This window comes from Coregonus lavaretus (genome assembly GCF_964263955.1).
Source record: "Coregonus lavaretus genome assembly, chromosome: 5".
NCBI classification, from domain to species: domain Eukaryota; kingdom Metazoa; phylum Chordata; class Actinopteri; order Salmoniformes; family Salmonidae; genus Coregonus; species Coregonus lavaretus.
In genome coordinates, this window is record NC_139992.1 from 59697733 (window position 1) to 59719755 (window position 22023).

The following is a 22023-nucleotide window of genomic DNA, read 5'->3' on the forward strand; positions in this document are numbered from 1 at the left end:
GCCCTCTTTTGGCAGGTTTGTTGTGGTGCCATATTCTTTCAATTTTTTTATAATGGATTTAATGGTTCTCCGTGGGATGTTCAAAGTTTCGGATATTGTTTTATAACCCAACCCTGATCTGTACTTCTCCACAACTTTGTCCCTGACCTGTTTGGAGAGCTCCTTGGTCTTCATGGTGCCGCTTGCTTGGTGGTGCCCCTTGCTTGGTGGTGTTGCAGACTCTGGGCCCTTTCAGAACAGGTGTATATATATTGAGATCATGTGACACTTAGATTGCACTCAGGTGGACTTTATTTAACTAATTATGTGACTTCTGAAGGTAATTGGTTGCACCAGATCTTATTTAGGGGCTTCATAGCAAAGGGGGTGAATACATATGCACGCACCACTTTTCCGTTATTTATTTTTTAGAATTTTTTGCAACAAGTTATTTTTGTTCATTCCACTTCACCAATTTGGACTATTTTGTGTATGTCCATTACATGAAATCCAAATAAAAATCAATTTCAATTACAGGTTGTAATGCAACAAAATAGGAAAAACGCCAATGGGGATGAATACTTTTGCAAGGCACTGTATGATCTGTTATACACCATTTTAGGCCCAGCCTTTGGAACTTTTTTTTATTTTTTATATGGGCACTATATTTTGATCACTACATCCGACAAGTGTGGATACTGCTTTAGAACATATTTCTGCAGCATTAGTAAAGATGTTATCAATACACGTGGATGATTTTGTTCCTGTGCTGTTTGTAAATACCCTGGTAGGTTGACTGATGACCTGAACCAGATTTCAGGCACTGGTTACAGTTTGAAGATTCTTCGTGAGTGTACAGCTTGATGAAAACCATTCAATATTTACACTGAGTGTACAAAACATTAGGAACACCTTCCTAATATTGAGTTGCATCCCCTTTTGCCCTCAGAACAGCCTCAATTAGTTGGCACATTTACATTTACATTTACGTCATTTAGCAGACGCTCTTATCCAGAGCGACTTACAAATTGGTGCATTCACCTTATTGTAAGTCGGATAACCACCTTTACAATTATCGGATAACCACTTTACACTGCAACCTGATCTCATAGTTTCAAGTCGGGATTTGACGTAATGTGGAAGAAAGTTGAATTCTTGACCCATTTATTCCGCATGGTTACAGGGTTAATTCTGCATGGTTACAGGGTTTAAACAAAAACGACTCAAAGGGTTAAGTTTAGGTATTCATTCCGAGTGGTTAAGGTTAGGGCTATGGTTTGGGGAAAGCATAAAACAAAATCATAAAAAAAAAAAACTATTTAGTATCATCAAGTACTTTCCCTGCTTGCTAGAGAATTGTGAACTGCTGTGGTGCAGTGGTCTAAGCAGCGTGCTCTGGCTCTCAGCGCCGTGAGTTTGATCTCAGTGCTGTCCAATAGTTTAAAAGAACAAATGTGACTGATTCACCTGGTCATGGAAAGAGGTGTTCCTAATATTTTGTACACTCAGTGTATGTCACCCAGAAAATATACCTCTGTTGACATCGCATACAGTGCCCCTCGACTTTATCCAAATTGTTTTGTTACAGCCCGAATTTTTTAATGGATTAAATTGAGATTATGTGTCACTGGCCTACCTACACACAATACCCCGTAATGTCAAAGTCGAATTATGTTTTTAGAAATGTTTACAAGTTAATAAAAAATGAAAAGCTTAAATGTCTTGAGTCAATAAGTATTCAACCTGTTTGTTATGGCAAGCCTAAATAAGTTCAGGAGTAAACATTTGCTTAACAAGTCACAATAAGTTGCGTGGACTCATTCTGTGTTCAATATTAGTGGTTAACACGATTTTTTTAATGACTACCTCATCTGTACCCCACACATACAATTATCTGTAAGGTCCCTCAGTCGAGCAGTGAATTTCAAACATAGTCAACCACAATGACCAGGGAGGTTTTCCAATGCCTCGCAAATAAGGGCGCTTATGGTAGATGGGTAAAAAAAAATAGAGGCAGACATCGAATATCCCTTTGAGCATGGTGAAGTTATTAATTAGACTTTGGATGGTGTATCAATACACCCAGTCACTACAAATAAACAGGCGTCCTTCCTAACTTAGTTGCCGGAGAGGAAGGAAACCGCTCAGAGATTTCACCATGAGGCCAATGGTGACTTTAAAACAGTTACAGAGTTTAATGGCTGTGATAGGAGAAAATGGAGGATGGATCAACATTGTAGTTACTCCACAATACTAACCTAAATTACAGAGTGAAAAGGAAGCCTGTACAGAATAAAAATATTCCTCACTACAGCCCCGGGTTCGATCCCAGGCTGTGTCATAGCCGGCCGTGACCGGGAGACCCATGAGGCGGCGCACAATTGGCCCAGCGTCGCCCGGGTTAGGGGAGTGTTTGGCCAGCCGGGATATCCTTGTCCCATCGCGCTCTATCGGCTCCTTGTGGCGGGCCGGGTGCCTGCAAGCTGACTTCAGTCGCTGGTTGTACAGTGTTTCCTCCGACACATTGGTGTGGATGGCATCCGGGTTAAGCAAGCAGTGTGTCAAGAAGCAGTGCAGCTTGGCAGGGTCGTGTTTCGGAGGATGCATGGCTCTCGACCTTCTCCTCTCCCGAGTCCTTACGGGAGTTGGAGCAATGGGACAAGACTGTAACTACCAATTGGATATCACGAAAAAGGGGTAAAAATAAAAAACAAAGAATAGGCACTTGGTGGTCTATAGCAAGTTGAATTGTGTGTGTGTGTGCACTCAGGCCCTCTGTGTCTCTGGACTGCGGCACCCTGCGTAGACGGACTCAGCTCCTCCTCATCCTGTGTCTGAGCGTGTTGGGTGGGGCTTCCTGTGGAGCCCTGTCAATCACAGCCACCTTCCTGCTCCATCTCTACCGAGTGAGTCTGGGGCCCCTGTTAAATACTTAGTCCTTGTTCTTTTTGGTTTCCCTGTGGTTTACTAATGTATGACTATGTTTCTGTCCAGGTTCTGAGGCTACAGATGACAGAGAGGTCTCTGAGTCATATGCTGAACCTGGTAAGATTCTGCATTTTTTCCCTCTCTAAAATCTTCATATATTAATTATCCTCACTACCCTTTCAGGCGCCTGAGAAACAGAGAGACCAAGACAACAGAACTTGCAACAAAGAGAAAAGCACTGGGGACAGTGAGGCCCTGAACAGCAAACCTAAAGAATGTAACGGCGCCCCCCTGCTGTCGGACTCAGTACTGCAGGATGTGAGAGATGATCTGCAGCTGCACCTCAGCCTGTCTGCTCTCCTCACTCTTCCAGTCATGCTCTGTGCGCCATCACTGATCCACTGGACCCGCAACCTCAGGTACTGGAGTGTGTTCGTGTGTAGCCCTTACCCTGTCGGCCATATATCCATCCTTTACTGTTCCCTAACTCTAGTGTGTGTGTGTCCGTGTGTAGGACTGTGTGATTTTTCTCCGTAGTCCCCTTAATTGCCTTTTCTCTTCTTTGCAGATATTCTGCTGCTCGATTGGATCCTGACCCTTGCTGGCCACACACCGTGCCTCTCCTCATGGCCTCTGTGCTGCTCATCAACTGTAACACACTCACTCTCAGCTACAGGTGCTTCTACTATACTGCTCAGTTTGTCACACACCTTTCTGTCCTCAGTCCTGTCCTTTCACCAGGTGTATACGTGTGTGTTTTAACTTGTATTACACGCTTGGATTTCAGTACAACCCTGCCTAGCACATCCCGCCTGCTGCTGCCTCTCTCTGTTGCCATGGTGACCTTCTCCCCACTCCATCTATACCGAGTAACCTACTTCCTGTCTGCAGCCCTGGTTCCACTGGCTGTTTCCTTTCTCTTCTGAGCTCTGCTGGTACCTGCGCTGGGCCTATCACTCAGCAGACTCACAGAACCGGGTCAGGCCCCCAAACTGGTCGAAGCTAGTCTGGCCTGGGGTTGAGCTCCCCTTTCAGGTCCTGGAGGTCCTATGCAGCAGAGCCATAGAAATACATAGTTTGTGAAACTGTCCATCATGATGGCTCCAAGCATTCCATTACAATAACATTTGCATTCCATTCTTAGGAGAATATAATTGTCATGGAGCTTTTAGTGCAAACATGGCTCCCATTGGAATTCCCAGTCTTAAACCATGTTTGCCTTACTCTGTATATGTATGGCTCTGCCTTCAAGGAGCATGACGCAATCACTCGAAAGACACTCCTGATACTAGTGGTTCTCAACAGGGTATTGCTCTCATTGTTTTACATATTGGTGATTTGTATTTCCTACAACTGTAATTTAATATATTTTAGTATAATTGTGGTAATGTGAGTATGATGGGATGTGTCTCAGTTTATTGGATGTCTGTTTATTAGACATGGACAAATGTTTGCCCATCCCCATTGACCCTAAACATTCTGGCCTGTCTTGTTGTTAACTTTGATCAAACCCACTATCATGAACTTAGCACAGTTGAATGCATTCAGTTGTACAACAGACTAGGTATCCCCCTTTCCTTTCCTTTACTCTGTCACTAGTAAGACATAAAATATGCATAAGTAAGCAGTCTTGAGCTGTCAAGTCAAGTTTTGCAATAAGGGTTGCAAAACTACATGTAATTTACTATTTAACATTTTTCATGTTTAATTTTTTTTCTTCTATCTTTTACATATTATGAAAATTACCTAAAATCCTTAAGTGTCCAATAATCTGTTTAGTTTTCTTGTTCAATTTTGCAACCCTAGTTGCAATGACGTCATGCAGCTGTACGCAAGATGACTGTGGCTAACTCGCTTGCTTGGCTAGCTATTGTAACTGCACAGGACATGTTCCGTCATGCTAATGACAGTGTAAAGGTTTACAAGGGAGAATTAGCGTAAACTAACCGTCATTGCTTAGTCTGTGTATGAATTGTTTTCTCTTCTTTTGTTGCGGTAATCTCTCCCATAACACACCCACAACTGTTTCTACCTTCTGTTGCAATCATCCAGTTCAAAACGCAGGTGATTAGTTATTGAAAGTGGAGCTCTTAACTACATAAACAGTTCTTAGCCAAGTATGGTCATTATTATGTAGTATGTGGCCATGGCTATGAATGTTATTGGGTAGTCTCAATCTAAAGTGAAAGGGTCCTCACTACCTACCATATCATGAGGAAGGGATGACACTGCACACTTAACTTAATTCAGTTGTGCAATGTTGTAGGAAGGTTATACAGAGTTAGATGCTATTCCACATCATAGCACTAGGGGATAACGTGACGTTGTATCTACGTCGTAACATAACTATCTGAGCAGTTTTGCTACTGTATGCATCTCTTTGGACGGAGTCAAGGTCGACATCATCCATACTAGAGTATTTTAGATCTGATATTACCTTGCAAACGAATGTGACTTTGGCGTTCTATTGCAAGCTACTGTGTGTTACTCTTACTGACTAACAAAATGTCCTCCCATTTTGAAGAGCTAGCTTGAAAAGGAGGGCTATTTGGCTAGAAAATATTTGATTAATGTCGTTAAGTGGCCATGGCCACTATTATTCACTGGAAGAGTCTTTACTTACTTGGAAAACATCAGCACTTGGTATTTCCTCTACTGTTCCCTAATGTGTGTGTGTGTGTGTGTGTGTGTGTGTGTGTACACTTTTGATGCTCACCAGCACCCCTCATCACCAGCTGTGTTGGCAACCCTTGGTCAAAGCAGCTAGTGCCTTTCAGCCGATATGACCGTACCCCTCCACGCATTCACTCCTATCTGCCTGTCAATCAAGACACTTTGAGTATAGGGCATAAGATTGTCACATAGACCAGCATCTCTGACATGTGACTCGTCTCAGCCTCGGTGGTCATCTAAGTGCAACAGCACAACCGTAGTGAGCATAACCTTTGCTTGTAGCTGTCTTAACACTTTCATTAGCAAGACAGACAGATGTCATAAACAAAGGTTACGGTGCCTTCAGAAAGTATTCATAACCCTTGACTTATTCCACATTTTGTTGTTAAAGCCTGAATTCAAAATTGATAAAATAATAATGTCCTTGCCCATCTACACACAATACCCCATAATGACAGTGAAAACATGTTTTTAGAAATGTTTGCAAATTTATTGAAAATGAAATACAGAAATATATCTCATTTACGTAAGTATTCACACCCATGATTCACTAATTTGTAGAAGCACCTTTGGCAGCGATTACAGCTGTGGGTCGTTCTGGGTAAGTCTCTAAGAGCTTTCCACACCTGGATTGTGCAACATTTACCCATTATTCTTTTCAAAACTCTTCAAGCTCTGTCAGATTAGTTGGTGATCATTGTTAGACAACCATTTTCAGGTCATGCCATAGATTTTCAAGTAGATTTAAGTCAAAGCTGTAACTCGGCCACTCAGGAACATTCACTGTCTTGGGAAGCAACTCCAGTGTAGATTTGGCCTTGTGTTTTAGGTTATTGTCCTGCTGAAAGGTGAGGATTTTGCCTGTGCTTAGCTACAGTCAGTTTATTTCTTATCCCGAACAATTCCTTAACAATTACAAGCATACCCATAACCTGATGCAGCCACCACTATGCTTGAAAATATGGAGAGTGGTACTCAGTAATGTGTTGTATTGGATTTGCCCCAAAAATAACACTTTGTATTCAGGACAAAAAGTTGATTGCTTTGCCACATTTTTTTGCAGTATTATTTTAGTGCCTTGTTGCAAACAGGACGCATGTTTTGGAATATTTTTTATTCTGTACAGGTATTCTTCTTTTCACTGTCATTTAGGTTAGTATTGTGGAGTAACTACAATGCTGATGATCCATCCTCAGTTTTCTCCTATCACAGCCATTAAACTCGGTAACTGTTTTAAAGTCACCATTGGCCTCATTGTGATATCCCTGAGCGGTTTCCTTCCTCTCCGGCAACTGAGTTAGGAAGGACACCTGTATCTTTGTAGGGACTGGGTGTGTTGATACACCATCCAAAGTCTAATTAATAACTTTACCATGCTCAAAGGGATATTCAGTGTCAGCTTTTTTATTTTTCTCTCTGGTATGCAATCTGGTTTCCACTCAGGTTATGAATGTGTCACTGCAACCTTAAAGGTCCTAAATGATGTAACCATTGCCCTTGATTCTAAGCAATGATGTGCTGCTATTTTTATTGACTTGGCCAAAGCTTTTGATATGGTAGACCATTCCATCCTTGTCGGCCGGCTAAGGAGTATTGGTGTCTCTGAGGGGTCTTTGGCCTGGTTTGCTAACTACCTCTCTCAAAGAGTGCAGTGTATAAAGTCAGAACATCTGCTATCTAAGCCACTGCCTGTCACCAAGGGAGTACCCCAAGGCTCGATCCTAGGCCCCACGCGCTTCTCAATTTACATCAACAATATAGCTCAGGCAGTAGGAAGCTCTCTCATCCATTTATATACAGATGATAGTCTTATACTCAGCTGGCCCCTCCCCAGATTTTGTGTTAAACACTGTACAACAAAGCTTTCTTATTGTCCAACAAGCTTTCTCTGCCCTTAAACTTGTTCTTAACACCTCCAAACCAAAGGTCATGTGGTTTGGTAAGAAGAATGCCCCTCTACCCACCGGTGTGGTTACTACCTCTGAGGATTTAGAGCTTGAGGTAGTCACCTTATACAAGTACTTGAGAGTATGGCTAGAGAGAACACTGCCCTTCTCAGCACATATCAAAGCTGCAGGCTAAGGTTAAATCTAGACTTGGTTTCCTCTATTGTTATCGCTCCTCTTTCACCAGCAGCTGCCAAACTAACCCTGATTCAGATGACCATGCTAGATTACAGAGACATAATTTATAGATTGGCAGGTAAGGGTGCTCTCGAGCGGCTAGATGTTCTTTACCATTCGGCCATCAGATTTACATTTTACATTTTAGTCATTTAGCAGACGCTCTTATCCAGAGCGACTTACAGTTAGTGAGTGCATACATTATTTTTTGTATTTTTCATACCCCCTGTGGGAATCGAACCCAGAACCCTGGCGTTGCAAACGGCATGCTCTACCAACTGAGCTACATGCTTGTTTTTTTTGCCACCAATGCTCCTTATAGGACACATCACTGCACTCTATACTCCTCTGTAAACTGGTCATGTCTGTATATTTACAAAACCCTCTTAGGCCTCACTCCCTCCTATCTGAGATAACTACTGCAGCCCTCATCCTCCACATACAACACTCATTCTGTCAGGCACATTCTGTTAAAGGTCCCCAAAGCACACACATACCTGGGTTGCTCCTCTTTCCAGTTCGCTGCAGCTAGCGACTGGAATGAGCTGCAAAAAACACTCAAACTAGACAGTTTTATCTCCATTTCTTCATTCAAAGACTCAAACATGGACACTCTTACTGACAGTTGTGGCTGCTTCGCGTGATGTATTGTTGTCTCTACCTTCTTGCCGTTTGTGCTGTTGTCTGTGCCCAATAATGTTTGTACCATGTCTTGTGCTGCTGCCATGTTGTGTTGCTACCATGTTGTTTTCATGTTGGGTTGCTACCTTGCTGTGTTGTCGTGTGTTGCTGCCATGCTATGTTGTCTTAGGTCTCTCTTGTTGTGATGTGTGTTTGGTCCTGAATCTGAGTTTGAAATTCACTGCTCGACTGCGGGACCTAACAGATAATTGTACACTTCATGGCCAAAAGTATGCTTGTCGAACATCTCATTCCAAAATCATGGGCATTAAAATGGAGTTGGTCCCCCCCTTTGCTGCTATAACATCCTCCACTCTTCTTGGAAGGCTTTCCACTAGATGTTGGAACATTGCCCAGATTCGTCTGTCGGACTGCCAGATGGTGAAGTATGATTCATCACTCCAGAAAACGCGTTTCCACTGCTCCAGAGTTCAATGGCGGTGAGCTTTACACCACTCCAGCCGATGCTTGGCATTGCGCATGGTGATCTTAGGCTTGTGTGCGGCTGCTCGGCCATGGAAACCCATTTCATGAAGCTCCCGAGGAACAGTTATTGTGCTGATGTTGCTTCCAGAGGCAGTTTGGAACTCGGTAGTGAGTGTTACAACTGAGGAGAGAAGACTTTTACGCACTACGTTCTTCAGCACTCTGCGGTCCCGTTCTGTGGGCTTGTGTGGCCTATCACTTTGTGGTTGAGCCGTTGTTGCTCCTAGACCAGGGGTGTCAAACTCATTTTGGTTCAGGGGCCACATACAGCGCAATCTGATCTCAAGTGGGCCGGGCCAGTAAAATAATAGCAAAATAACCTATAAATAACGTCAACTCCAAATCTTTACCTTTGTTTTTCAATATTATGCCTTAATTTATCATTTAGCCTACATATGTGCATTATAACTCACAGATCACAGTGGATCTACAAAGGCACAAAACATTTATTCACAGATAGGCCTATGGAACTGAAAAAATGGCATTTCACTTTGATTAAAACAACTTGTTTTATTAACTTATTAACTTAACTTATTTTAATGTACAGTATACATTCTGACCACCTGAACTGACTCACCACACTATGCACAAACTAAAGTGGGAGCTATGAAGAACGTTATCACAATGTTCATGGTCTTTAAATATTACATTACCACAGTAAATGTTATTTTTTCACAGAACTATTCTTCAGAGTGCAAAACGTCTCTTAAAGAGCATTACAAGTCTTACAATTAGACTTGACCTACTCGCTGTTTAACCCCCTCCCCTCTCTTTCTCTCACTGCGGCCTACCGGCTGCTCCTGAAACTTGGCATCTTTTAGCCTTCACGATTGCATCAATATCAGGTGTCAAATCCTGAGTAGCAGCCAATTTCATAATGTCATTTAAGTGCTTGTGTGTTAGCCTTGAGCGCAGCTTTGTTTTATTGATGTTCATTACAGAGAAAACCTGTTCACAAAGATAGGTAGTCCCAAACATGCATAAAACCTTTGCAGCCAGGGCTGTTAATTTGGGGCACCCTGGCAAGAGATACTGATAAAATGTGTCCAAGCCCACAGAGGCAAATTTGTCCTTCATACCTGAATCACACTGCAAGTCAATTATTTCGAGTTGGATGTCAGCGGGCAGATCAGAAGCCTTGACTGTGAATGGCGAGCAAAAAACGGCAAATTCTGTCTCAAGTTCACCGAAGACCTGAAACCGTCGCTCAAACTCCCGCAGCAATCCTGTAATCTTGTCTTTGTATTGAGCCATGTCAGCATTAAGTCCGGTCGCACGCACATCTCTTAGACAAGGGAAATGAGCGGTGTCACCGCTAGATAGTTGTGTCTCCCAGAGTGACAGTTTCAACTTGAATGCGCGTATGCTGTCATAATACTGAGTGACAACTTTTTTGCGGCCCTGCAACATTTTGTTAAGATTATTCAGGTGCTCTGTAATATCCACCAGAAAGGCAAGATCCTGCACCCATTCTGGGCATTTAAGTTCCTTCACTGGTTTGCCTTTTTTCTCCAAGAACTGTTCAATTTGCTCTCGTAGCTCAAAGAAACGCTTCAGCACGGCACCTCGGCTTAACCACCGTACTTCAGTGTGGTATGGCAAGCCATGCGTAATGTCTTTATCACTGAGAAGACTGTCAAACTCACGGTGATTCAAACCTCTTGCTCGGATGAAATTAACAGTGCGGACAACCACCTCCATGACATGATCCATTTTTAATGATTTGCAACACAATGCTTCCTGGTGCAAAATACAGTGAAATGTCCAAAACTCTTGTCCTCCATTTGCGGCCTGTACTTTATCTCTGAATTTTGTCACAACGCCTGCTTTTCTCCCAATCATTGATGGCGCACCATCTGTAGCCAGGCTGACAGCACGGGACCAGTCCACTCCGACTCTGTCCAGCGCTCCAACGAGAGAGCTCATAATGTAATCCGCTGTTGTAGTATCCGTCATAGGTACCAACCCAAGGAACTCCTCGGTGACTGTCAAAGTCGCATCAACACCACAAATGAATATGGCCAGTTGAGCAACATCTGTAATATCAGTGCTCTCATCAATTGCAACCGAAAATGCAACAAATGACTTGACTTTGTGATTCATTTGGCTCTCCAAGTCTGCCGAGAGATCTGAAATTCTATCTGCGACAGTGTTTCTCGTTAGGCTAATGTTGGCAAAGGCCTGTCGCTTTTCAGGGCACACGATTTCTGCAGCCTTTAGCATGCATGTTTTCACGAACTCACCCTCAGAAAATGGCTTGGATCCTAACGCTATCTCATTAGCAATAAGGTAGCTAGCTTTCACCGCTGCATCACTGACCTCTCGGCTACGGGTAAAAACAGACTGCTGTTTCTTCAGACCCACTAACAATTCATTTATCTTCTCTATTCTCAGTTGTCCTCGCAAATGGTTGTATTTTTCACCATGATGAGTCTCATAGTGGCGCCGAATATTATATTCCTTGAGCACTGAAACTTGCTGATTACACACCAAGCACACAGATTTCCCATTCACTTCTGTGAATAAATATGAATCAGTCCATTTTTCTTGGAAAACTCTGCACTCTGTGTCAACTTTTCTCCTTTTTGACAAAGACATTTTGGTAATGTGGGTAATTTTGACAACAAGAGCTTAATAACGATAAGGCAAGATCGGCAGATGGCGCATTCTGGGCGCGTTGCGGTCACGTGCTGTTTATTTCAGGATCTCTCGTTATTTCAGTGCGAACTCTGCTGGACAAATTTGGAATATCTGTTCCTTTAAAAAAAAAAAGTGGACGTAGTCTCGCGGGCCGGATTGAACCATCTGGCGGGACGATTCTGGCCCGCGGGCCGTATGATTGACATCCCTGTCCTAGACATTTCCACTGCACAATAACAGCACTTACAGTTGACCGGGGCAACTCTAGCAGGGTAGACATTTTTGACGAACTGACTTGTTGGAATGGTGGCATCCTGTGACGGTGCCATTTTGAAAGTCACTGAGCTCTTCAGTAAGGCCATTCTACTGCCAATGTTTGTCTATGGAGATTGCATGGCGTTGTGCCCGATTTTATACACCTGTCAGCAATGGGTGTGGCTGAAATAGCCGAATCCACTAATTTGGAAGGGTGTCCACATACTTTAGTGTATGTATGGGGTACAGAGATGATGAGATAGTCGTTCAAAAATCATGTTAAACACTATTATTGCACACAGTGAATCCATCCAACTTATTATGTGACTTGTTAAGCAAAATTTTTGGTGCTGAACTTATTTAGGCTTGCCATAACAAATGGGTTGAATACTTATTGACTCGAGACATTTCAGCTTTTCATTTTTTATTAATTTGAAAACATTTCTAAAAACATAGTTCCTCTTTGACATTATGGGGTATTGTGTGTAGGCCAGTATCAAAATAAATCTCTATTTAATCAATTTTCAATTCAGGCTGTAACACAACAAGATGTGGAAAAAGTTTACATTTTACATTTTAGTCATTTAGCAGACGCTCTTATCCAGAGTTAAGTGCTATGAATACCAAACATTTGCCCTCAGAACAGCATCAATTCGTCGGGGCATGGACTCTACAATATGTTAAAAGCGTTCCACAGGAATGCTGGCCCATGTTGACTCCAATGTTTCCCACAGTTGTGTCAAGTTGGCTGGATGTCCTTCGGGTGGTGGACCATTCTTGATACACACAGGAAACTATTGAGTGTGAAAAACACAGCAGCATTGCAGTTCTTGACACAAACCGGTGCGCATGGCATCTGCTACCATACTCCGTTCAAAGGCGCTTAAATGTTTTGTCTTGCCCATTCACCCTCTGTATACACAATCCATGTCTCAATTGTCTAAAGGCTTAAAAATCCTTCTTTAACTTGTCTCCTCCCCTTCATCTACACTGATTTGAAGTGGATTTAACAAGTGACATCAATAAGGGATCATAGCTTTCACCTGGTCAGTCTATGTCATGGAAAGAGCAGGTGTCTTTAATGTTTTGTATACTCCGTGTACATGGAATGTAACAGGTTGATTTGACAAAGCCACAGCTGTGTTATGTTAATGTAATGACAGTGTAAAGGCAGCTTGGTTCTTGTATAGTGTTAGCTTGTCAAGCTCTAAACAAAACAGGCTATGAATGAAAGGCCTCTGTCCATCCTAGCTAGCTTCAATTTAAAGAGCGGTTTTATCATCTCCTGGGACCACACACAGTCTAACACGCATACTACACACTCTCCCCGACCCCTGTGTCACCTGCACTGTGAATGTACCTGCACCCGTGTGTGTGTGCACGCTTTTGTGTGTACTAAACTACAGTATGTCTCTTATGTGGTGCAGTTTTAGTGCTTTGAAAAGCATATACTCTGCCTCATTCCAAATGTGAATTGTGACCAGATTTATTTAGCTGAAACTTTGTGGTAAAACTAGTAGAAATGGGCATATGTTTTCTATGAATATGATAATTGTGATTTTTATTGGTGTTCACTGTGACCGTGCCGTGATTTCTGAAGTGAGATTGACACCTCAGCGACTCCTCATGTTCTACCAACTAGAGTGATGCTCTCGCTTTACTACAAGCATATAGAATACTTTCCTTGAACCCTTTGCTGAAAAGCCTGTTTGCATTCATAACTCTAAACAGTAAAAACTGTTATTATTCAAATCAATCATTACAACTGTAAGCAGTCTAGAGCTCTGCTACCCGACCCGAACCCTGTTTTTTTTCATCAAAAGCTAGGTTATGGGCTCAGGTGTCACTAAATTGATCACCAACATTTTGAAGCTGAGCCATTTGCTTGTGCTCTGCTGTGCAGTACAGTCTTATCTGACTATCATAACATGGTGTCAGAAGTGCTTCAACTTCATCAAATATAAGACTGGAGAGGATTATTTCACAGAAGATAATAATGTTCCTTGAGTTTAGTCTGAGTTTAGAGTGACAAAGTAGCTAACAGCTAACTGGTCTCATGTTTCTTCATTGAGCAGAGCAGCCCAAGCGGAGCCGTTGCTATGGATACTCTCAGACTCAGAGCAGCCGAGCAGAGTGAGCTGTGCACAGGGAGCAAGTGACAAATGGAGAGGAGCAGCTAATGGATTTACTAACGGAATAAGTTTTTTCGGGTTTTACATTTGGCAACAGCAATCGGGCTGGGTAGGGCCTGAACGTCAGGTATGGCTCGGGCTTAAAATTCACGCCTTTGCAGGGTTCTAAAGTAGTCATAACAATTGTTTGTTATTATTAGAAGCAGACATAACTGTAATCAGTCATAACAATTCATGTTGTGATTGCCTGAAATGTATCAAATTAACAGGATAATATAGATGGTATCTGCTTGTAGAATGATGAATGGTTATACAAGGATATAGCTGATGATTCAAGGAAAGTGTCACCAAATGTAACATATTGTGTGTCAAAATGAAGTAAATCGTTGTTGCGTCGTGCTGTTGTAGCTGTACTGTTGCAACTAGGATACTAGCTAGACCTCGACTCCACAGCGACCCCAGTACTTCCTCAGATTCACAGTAAATGGCAAAATACTTACAAATATGTAAATGTCCCAACATACCAGTGGAGGCTGGTGGGAACAGCTATAGGAGGACAGGCACATTGTAATGGCTGGAATGGAATACATGGAACGGTAACAAACACATCAAACATATGGAAACCACATGTTTTATTCCATTCCGCCATTACAATGAGCCTGTCCTCCTATAGCTCCTCCCACCAGCCTCCACTGCAGCATACATATTCAATATTATGAATTTGAGTGTGAAAACACATTCAGTAACAAGTAAGATTTAAAGGTGCATTCCGTAAGTTCTCCGTCTCCTGTTGCAATGAGACAAACTTCAAACTTCATTGTTTGATTTACGCCAATTACTATGCCTGTTACTCTTCTTCTTTGCAAAGACCCTCCTTCTGTCCTCCAAAGTAAGAGGATCTTTCACAGAAAGTGTTGTTTATTTTAAAGTGAGTTTTCCATCTGAATTATTTTAATTAATGTCTGTAGACAAGCACATGTGGTCGTCAGCCTGACCAGAGTGGCTGATTTAACTCAGCAACTGAAAAGTCCAGAGGAATGCTCAATACTGAATGCTCAACACTTGCATTTTGATGTATTTTGTTAACTATGGGTCGTTCCATATGGGTTGTTTGTCCATGGTGGAAGTGGTCAGAAAGTGACTTTTTGGACTTTACCCATTTTGCATAGCCCACCTTACCATGAGCCTTGTCTTCATCACCGAAAAAGATAAACAGTTGAGATTTACAGTGCATTCGTAAAGTATTCAGACCCCTTGACTTTTTCCACATTTGGTTACGTTACAGCCTTACTTTAAAATGGATTTAATTGTTTTTTCCCCGTCATCAATCTACACACAATACCCCATAATGACAAAGCAAAAACTGTTTTTTAGAAATGTATTAAAAATAAAAACGGAAATATCACATTTACAGAAGTATTCAGGCCCTTTACTCAGTACTTTGTTGAAGAACCTTTGGCAGCGATTACAGCCTCGAGTCTTCTTGGGTATGATGCTATGACGCTACAAGCTTGGCACACCTGTATTTGGGGAGTTTCTCCCATTTCTTCTCTGCAGATCCTCTCAAGCTCTGTCAGGTTGGATGGGGAGCGTCGCTGCACAGCTATTGTCAGGTCTCTCGAAAGATGTTTGATCGAGTTCAAGTCCGGGCTCTGGCTGGGCCACTCAAGGACATTCAGAGACTTGTCACGAAGCCACTCGTGCGTTGTCTTGGCTGTGTGCTTAGGGTCATTGTCCTGTGAGAAGGTGAACCTTGGCCCCAGTCTGAGCGCTTTGGAGCAGGTTTTCATCAAGGATATCTCTGTACTTTGCTCCATTCATCTTTCCCTCGATCCTGACTAGTCTCCCAGTCCATGCCACTGAAAAACATCCCCACAGCATGATGCTGCCACCACCATGCTTCACAATAGGGATGGTGCCAGGTTTCCTCCAGACGTGACGCTTGGCATTCAGGCAAAAGAGTTCAATCTTGCTTTCATCAGACCAGAGAATCTTGTTTTTCATGGTCTGAGAGTCCTTTAAGTGCCTTTTGGTAAACTCCAAGCGGACTGTCATGTGCCTTTTACTGAGGTGTGGCTTCCGTCTGGCCACTCTACCATAAAGGGCTGATTGGTGGAGTGCTGCAGAGATGGTTGGCCTTCTGGAAGGTTCTCCCATCTCCACAGAGGAACTCTGGACCTCTGTCAGAGTGACCATCTGGTTCTTGGTCACCTCCCTGACCAAGGCCCTTCTCCCCCAACTGCTCCGTTTGGCCGGGCGGCCAGCTCTAGGAAGAGTCTTGGTGGTTCCAAACTTCTTCCATTTAAGAATGATGGAGGCTACTGTGTTCTTGGGGACCTTCAATGCTGCAGACATTTTTTGGTACCCTTACCCAGATCTGTGCCTCGACACAATCGTGTCTCGGCGCTCTACGGACAATTCCTTCGACCACATGGTTTGGTTTTTGCTCTGACATGCACTGTCAACTGTGGGACCTTAAATAGACGGTTGTGTGCCTTTCCAAATTATGTGCAATCAATTGAATTTACCACAGGTGGACTCCAAGTTGTAGAACCTTCTCAAGGATGATCAATGGAAACAGGATTCACCTGAGCTCAATTTCGAGTCTCATAGCAAAGGGTCTTTTTTTAAATACATTTGCAGTCATTTCTAAAAACCTGTTTTTGCTTTACCATTATGGGGTATTGTGTATAGATTAAGGAAAAAAGTTAATTTAATCAATTTTAGAATAAGGCTGTAAAGTAACAAAATGTAATAAAAGTCAAGGAATTTGAAAGCTAACAAAAGGGTTGTCAAACTATTCTATGATTTTCTAATTTTCACAACGTTGTAGCTTAGACCCTACTTTACATCATCTGAAGTGTTTGTTGTGCCCGTCATCGGTTGAGAAACAGGATACTCTTGAAAACAGGTTGGGTGGTATTTCAATGATAGAAATATAATTCATAGAATGGACCTAACCCTTCAGACCCCTGCAATTTAGCTGGTCCACCATTGACATTTAAATTGAATTAAAACTTTAACTTCCAATTACTACCAGAAAGATGTCCGCCGGTTCACCCACCATTGAATGTCAACTTAAATGGGAATATCTATTATATTATCTATATTTCAATAGGTTTCCTATGGAAGAGTGACAGTTTAATTTATTACAATGAATATTCCCACTCAAGTCAACATTCTCTGTGTGGAATTCCAACCATCTTTGCTACCAATTGAAAGTAGACCTTTTTACTTTATTCAGATTTTAGTACACTTATCAGTCAAAACATGACACCACCCTCTATTCATCAGTATGCTGTGTCTTAACCGATGGCAGGCACAACACAAACACCTCATGATGTAAAATAGGGTCTAAGCTACAACATATATGAACGTGAAAAAAATCTGTTTACTTTTTAGATAGTTGACATTAAAGCGTAAAGGACAATCTTCATTCAACTTTTTTTCCAATAATTAATAAAACAGTTTGACAACCCTGTTTGTACGTTTTCTAATTATATCAATTAATTATGTCAGAAAGTGATTGAAATCATATGTAACGGCCCCTATAGGAAAGTGAACATCTAAGTGTTACTAAACTGTTGGTAAACGCTTCATACTCACCTTATTGAAGCAGTCTCTTGCTGTTTCTGTCCCAGGTGACTTTAAACATATGCCTCCTATCTCTAACTGGTCTACATTGTGTATAAATGGTCTCTTCCTGACCTTTGCTGAAACAGAAATATAATTCAGTATTTCACTGAAATTGGACCTTGCCTGAGGGAATGTTGGGAGTCTGTTTTTGCGGTTGGGTTTCTAGGTGTGGTCAAGTGACTAGAACCTGCATACTCAATTCTCAGGTTTAAGCATTGTCACAACAAAAAAGAGATTGCTTTAGTGTTCTTTTTTATATTGTTATTATTTTTTTATCTAATGTTATTATAACCGAGATTTGTGCAATTTGTTAGCACTATTGCTGTTAAGATAAAATTGTGAGATGCAATGGCAGCTACAGGTGTCTTCCTCTTTTGAACTGTATGTGTGGGGGCATGACGCGCCTACTGTTGTCCTGTTGTTTGTCTTATTTAGAGAATGAGGTCAATTAAAGGATTTACAATTGTGGACGTGCATAAAGATGGCGGCCTCCATGCACTTACCACAAATGCCTTGTTTGCTAAGTTCGCTGTATTGCAGATTGCATTGGCACTGTATACATATATCGGCATTGGCACAGTATACATGATCCAAATTCTAGCTCCAAGACGCCGCCAGTGAAAACAACAGAAAAGGTAGATAATGCTGATTTATGGGCACATTGAACCATGACATTATCTGTAAACTGCCATCTTTATGCACGTTCACCATTGAGTTTGGACTCCTTTTGAGAAGCATTACTAAAATTGCACAGAGCCAGAGATGATTTAAATGTTGAGGCTAATCGAGTAGCTGATTTGGTTCTAGGTGTTAACATTACATTGTTAGCGACACTAGCTAGCGAATTAGCATATGTTTCATTATCCTATAAGTGAACCAGCTAACGTTAGCTAGCTAAGAATCCTAGCAAACTCGAGTCTATCAAATGTTTCAGGTCCAATGGAGACTGATAATGCTAACTTGTTGGCTAACAAACATCGCTAGATAGCCAGGGCCTATATTTTGATTCAATAAGCATTGCTAACACATACACCAGGGTTGGGGTCAAATTTGTATTGAGTTGTGAATTGCCCCATTTCAATTGACCACACCCCACAGGAAGCAGAATGTGAATTAAAGTAGACATTTATTTTTATGAAATTCAAATGTGTACTGGCTATTCAAATGGCTATTATTTGTGTGTAGACACATCACTATAAAAATGTATTTTGACATGTATAGTAACTAATACTATGTATAACATATGGTTGAATCATTTAATTTTAACTAATTTTCCTAAAATTAGAAATATTCTAAGATAATTATGTAGGTTGTCTAAAATAATTCATTTCACCTGCATGTTATTAAATATCAGAAAACATTTCCCACAATACATTAGGTCAAATTAAACACCATAATGGAAGGGAACAACTTATGGGAACAACCTAACATCTCATGACAGAAATACAAAAAAAGACTGACATTATGAGTAATAATCAAGTTAATACATTAAATGGTATCTGTATTTTTAAGTATGAAGTGACAGATGCTTTTGATAAAAGATTTGTCAAAGGAATGACTCATTTCACATCTCAGTTGAATTTCTTTGAATTTCTTTTAAATTCTACTTCCTTTCATTCAAATTCAAACTCTGCTTCCTGTGTGGTGTGTCCAATTTCAAATTTCATGAATTGAATGAAATTCTGAATTGACCCCAACCCTGGTGTAAACTCTAATTAGGAGCCTGTGGGGAGTCTCATCATCTATTGTAACACCATCTATGACCAATACAGATTGTTGGCACGGACTGAGAAACATCCTCAGTATTTCTCGAAATCTATGGTAGATAAATCGGGTGACAGAGAGGGTACTCACTTTTTTTTTTTTTTGATTTTATAGTCCTATGCCTGCATGGACTGAACAATACACTCTACTTCTCTCACAAAAGCATCCACTAATCTAGAAGCGTCAGAGTGTTCCAGTAAACTGCTTGTAGAGCGGTTGACAGATATCAGGGCTTCACTCACTGCCTTCCTTTGTCTGGAAAGATACACTAGAGAGTTTCTTAAGAACTTGAATACTGACTGTTCTGTTGGTGGTGCTGACAAAGTCGCAGTGAGTTAATTGAGACTTTGGCTGTGTCTGAAATCGTTCTTGCCTACTACTTACAAAAAATCTATACTATGTACTAACCATAATGCATACCATTTCGAACATATCTTTTTGTAAAAATGTACACAGTAAACAACAAATAACATACCAGGCACACACATACTCAGAAGGTGTCATGTAATGCACAATTGGGTTGTGCCCCGCCGTTCGTTCATTTTTGTACAGGGATTTTTGTACAGGGCTACGATACAGGAATGAAGTCTTACTATGAAGGATGCGATTCGGTTTGATTAGAGGAACGAATCGGTCCAATACGATGCGATTCGATACACTAACATTTGCTGCATGAATGCATTAATTTTCCATTCTGAATTATAAGCATATTCTAAAGAAACAAATATTGCATTGCTATACCTTCAACCATAGGTTTCTTAAAAGACCACTGAAATCCAATAGTCATTTTGTTTGTTTTAATATGTAATAGGAAAATTACAGTGGTGTATTGCTGCCACTAAGATTTTTTTATATATATCATTATTACGAGAAGATCAACAAATAAAATAATCCATTATCTAGTTTTTACAAGAGATCACATTATAACGAGAAAGATGTCGTTATTACGAAATAATCCGGTTGCACCTTATGAGAAATAGCCTTTATTATACTGAAACATTAGCATAGGCTACTCAGCAAGCTTGGCTTCCTTTCATGCACAGGTCGACATTATGGCAGGTTTGTTTGAGTTGACCAACATTTACTTTCTCCTCGGTTTGAGTCATTGGGAGATATTAGTGTCATTGAGCAATATCGATGGTGTTGTCATTAGTTTACATACATTGCGGAGAATTATGAGTTCTCTTAAGGTGCTATAAAACGGAAAAAACAATCGGACCTCCTTGACATAGCGTTATTCCTTCTTGATCAACTGGGTCGATGTGAAGCTTCATGGATACAAACTAATGCATCTTAAATGCATCCAAGCGCGATATGTGGTGACTCAAAACAGTCAGGCGTTTACTTCATATTATGGACCCCCATGGGATGCCCATTTGGGCGGAAGTCTCTGGGAAAGAGATTCGTTTAGCTAACGCTACCTTACCTTCACAACCAAGGGGACATAGAGGAATAGCTTCGGTAAGTGTCCTTTTTGTCTTGTAATTTCACATTTGGAAGGTGCATTGAAACAATTAGCTAGCATATGATTATATCATTTCTAGGACAGCCAACTAGGTAGCTAGCAAGCTATATGAATGATGCACTTAAATGAGATACTCTCGAGGGGATCACTATGATAGTTAGCTATGGCTATTCTCAAGAACAAGCAAGCCCCTATCTGAGAAGCATGTCCGACTGATCGAGCATTGTGCTCAATACATTGTCAATGACCGCTGATTTAATCAAAAGTGCGTTACAGTGGCTTGGAAATACAATGACATTCCAAAGGAGGCAAATAATTAGTAGGAAAACCTTTTGTCATCATTTTGATGTCGCCAGATTGATTTCTAATAAACATTTGCCTACTTTAGCAATGTCATCTTTATTTAGACTAAACTGTCGTTAGCCTCCATCTATCACGACTGTTGGGCACCACTATGATGCAGCCGGCAGAGGGCGGCTTGAGCGCATGACGCGACCCAGTTGCAACCTATGACGGAGTTGCAAGCTATGAATAGTAACATTTGTTTAGCATTTGTCTATCTTGCCCAGCCCTCAGACTGTGTGTGTCTGTGTCTTGGAGTTCCAGATGTGGTTGGAGGAATGGTGGTGGCCACTGGAAGGCATGACCCCCCGGAGCACTTGTAGGAGCTCATCTTCATAAAGTTCATCTATAACAGCTGATACAAGTATCCTATATTAGGTACTACTGCAGTGCTAGCTAGCTAGTACACGTACAGTGCATTCAGGAAGTATTCAGACACACTTGACCTTTTCCACATTTTGTTACGTTACAGCCTTATTCTAAAATTGATGAAATTGTTTTTTTCCCCCGCATCAATCTACACACAATACCCCATAATGACACATTTTTTGAAATTTTAGCAAACATATTAAAAATTAAAAACGTAAATATCACATTTACATAAGTATTCAGACCCTTTACTCAGTACTTTGAAGCCCCTTTGGCAGTGACTACAGCCTCGAGTCTTCTTGGGTATGGTGCTACAAGTTTGGCACGCCTGTATTTGGGGAGTTTCTCCCATTCTTCTCTGCAGATCCTCTCAAGCTCTGTCAGGTTGGATGGGGAGCATCGCTGCACAGCTATTTTCAGGTCCCTCCAAAGATGTTAGATCGGGTTCAAGTCCGGGCTCTGGCTGGGCCACTCAAGGACATTCAGAGACTTGTCCCGAAGCCACTCCTGCGTTGTCTTGGCTGTGTGCTTAGTGTCGTTGTCCTGTTGG

General features: G+C 41.4%; 1 protein-coding gene across 1 annotated transcript in view; it reads left to right on the forward strand.

The window, feature by feature from the left end:
• pgap1 (post-GPI attachment to proteins inositol deacylase 1) overlaps positions 1-3833 on the forward strand; it is a gene marked incomplete at both ends in the record, with an annotated part of 42825 nt that extends 38992 nt beyond the window's left edge. Inside the window, 5 exons of the mRNA XM_084161499.1 lie at positions 2750-2885; positions 2974-3024; positions 3091-3326; positions 3476-3583; positions 3695-3833. Of these exons, the coding sequence (XP_084017625.1) occupies positions 2750-2885; positions 2974-3024; positions 3091-3326; positions 3476-3583; positions 3695-3833 (670 nt within the window). The remainder of the gene's footprint in view (positions 1-2749; positions 2886-2973; positions 3025-3090; positions 3327-3475; positions 3584-3694) is intronic.
• Between the last annotated feature and the right edge of the window lie 18190 nt (positions 3834-22023).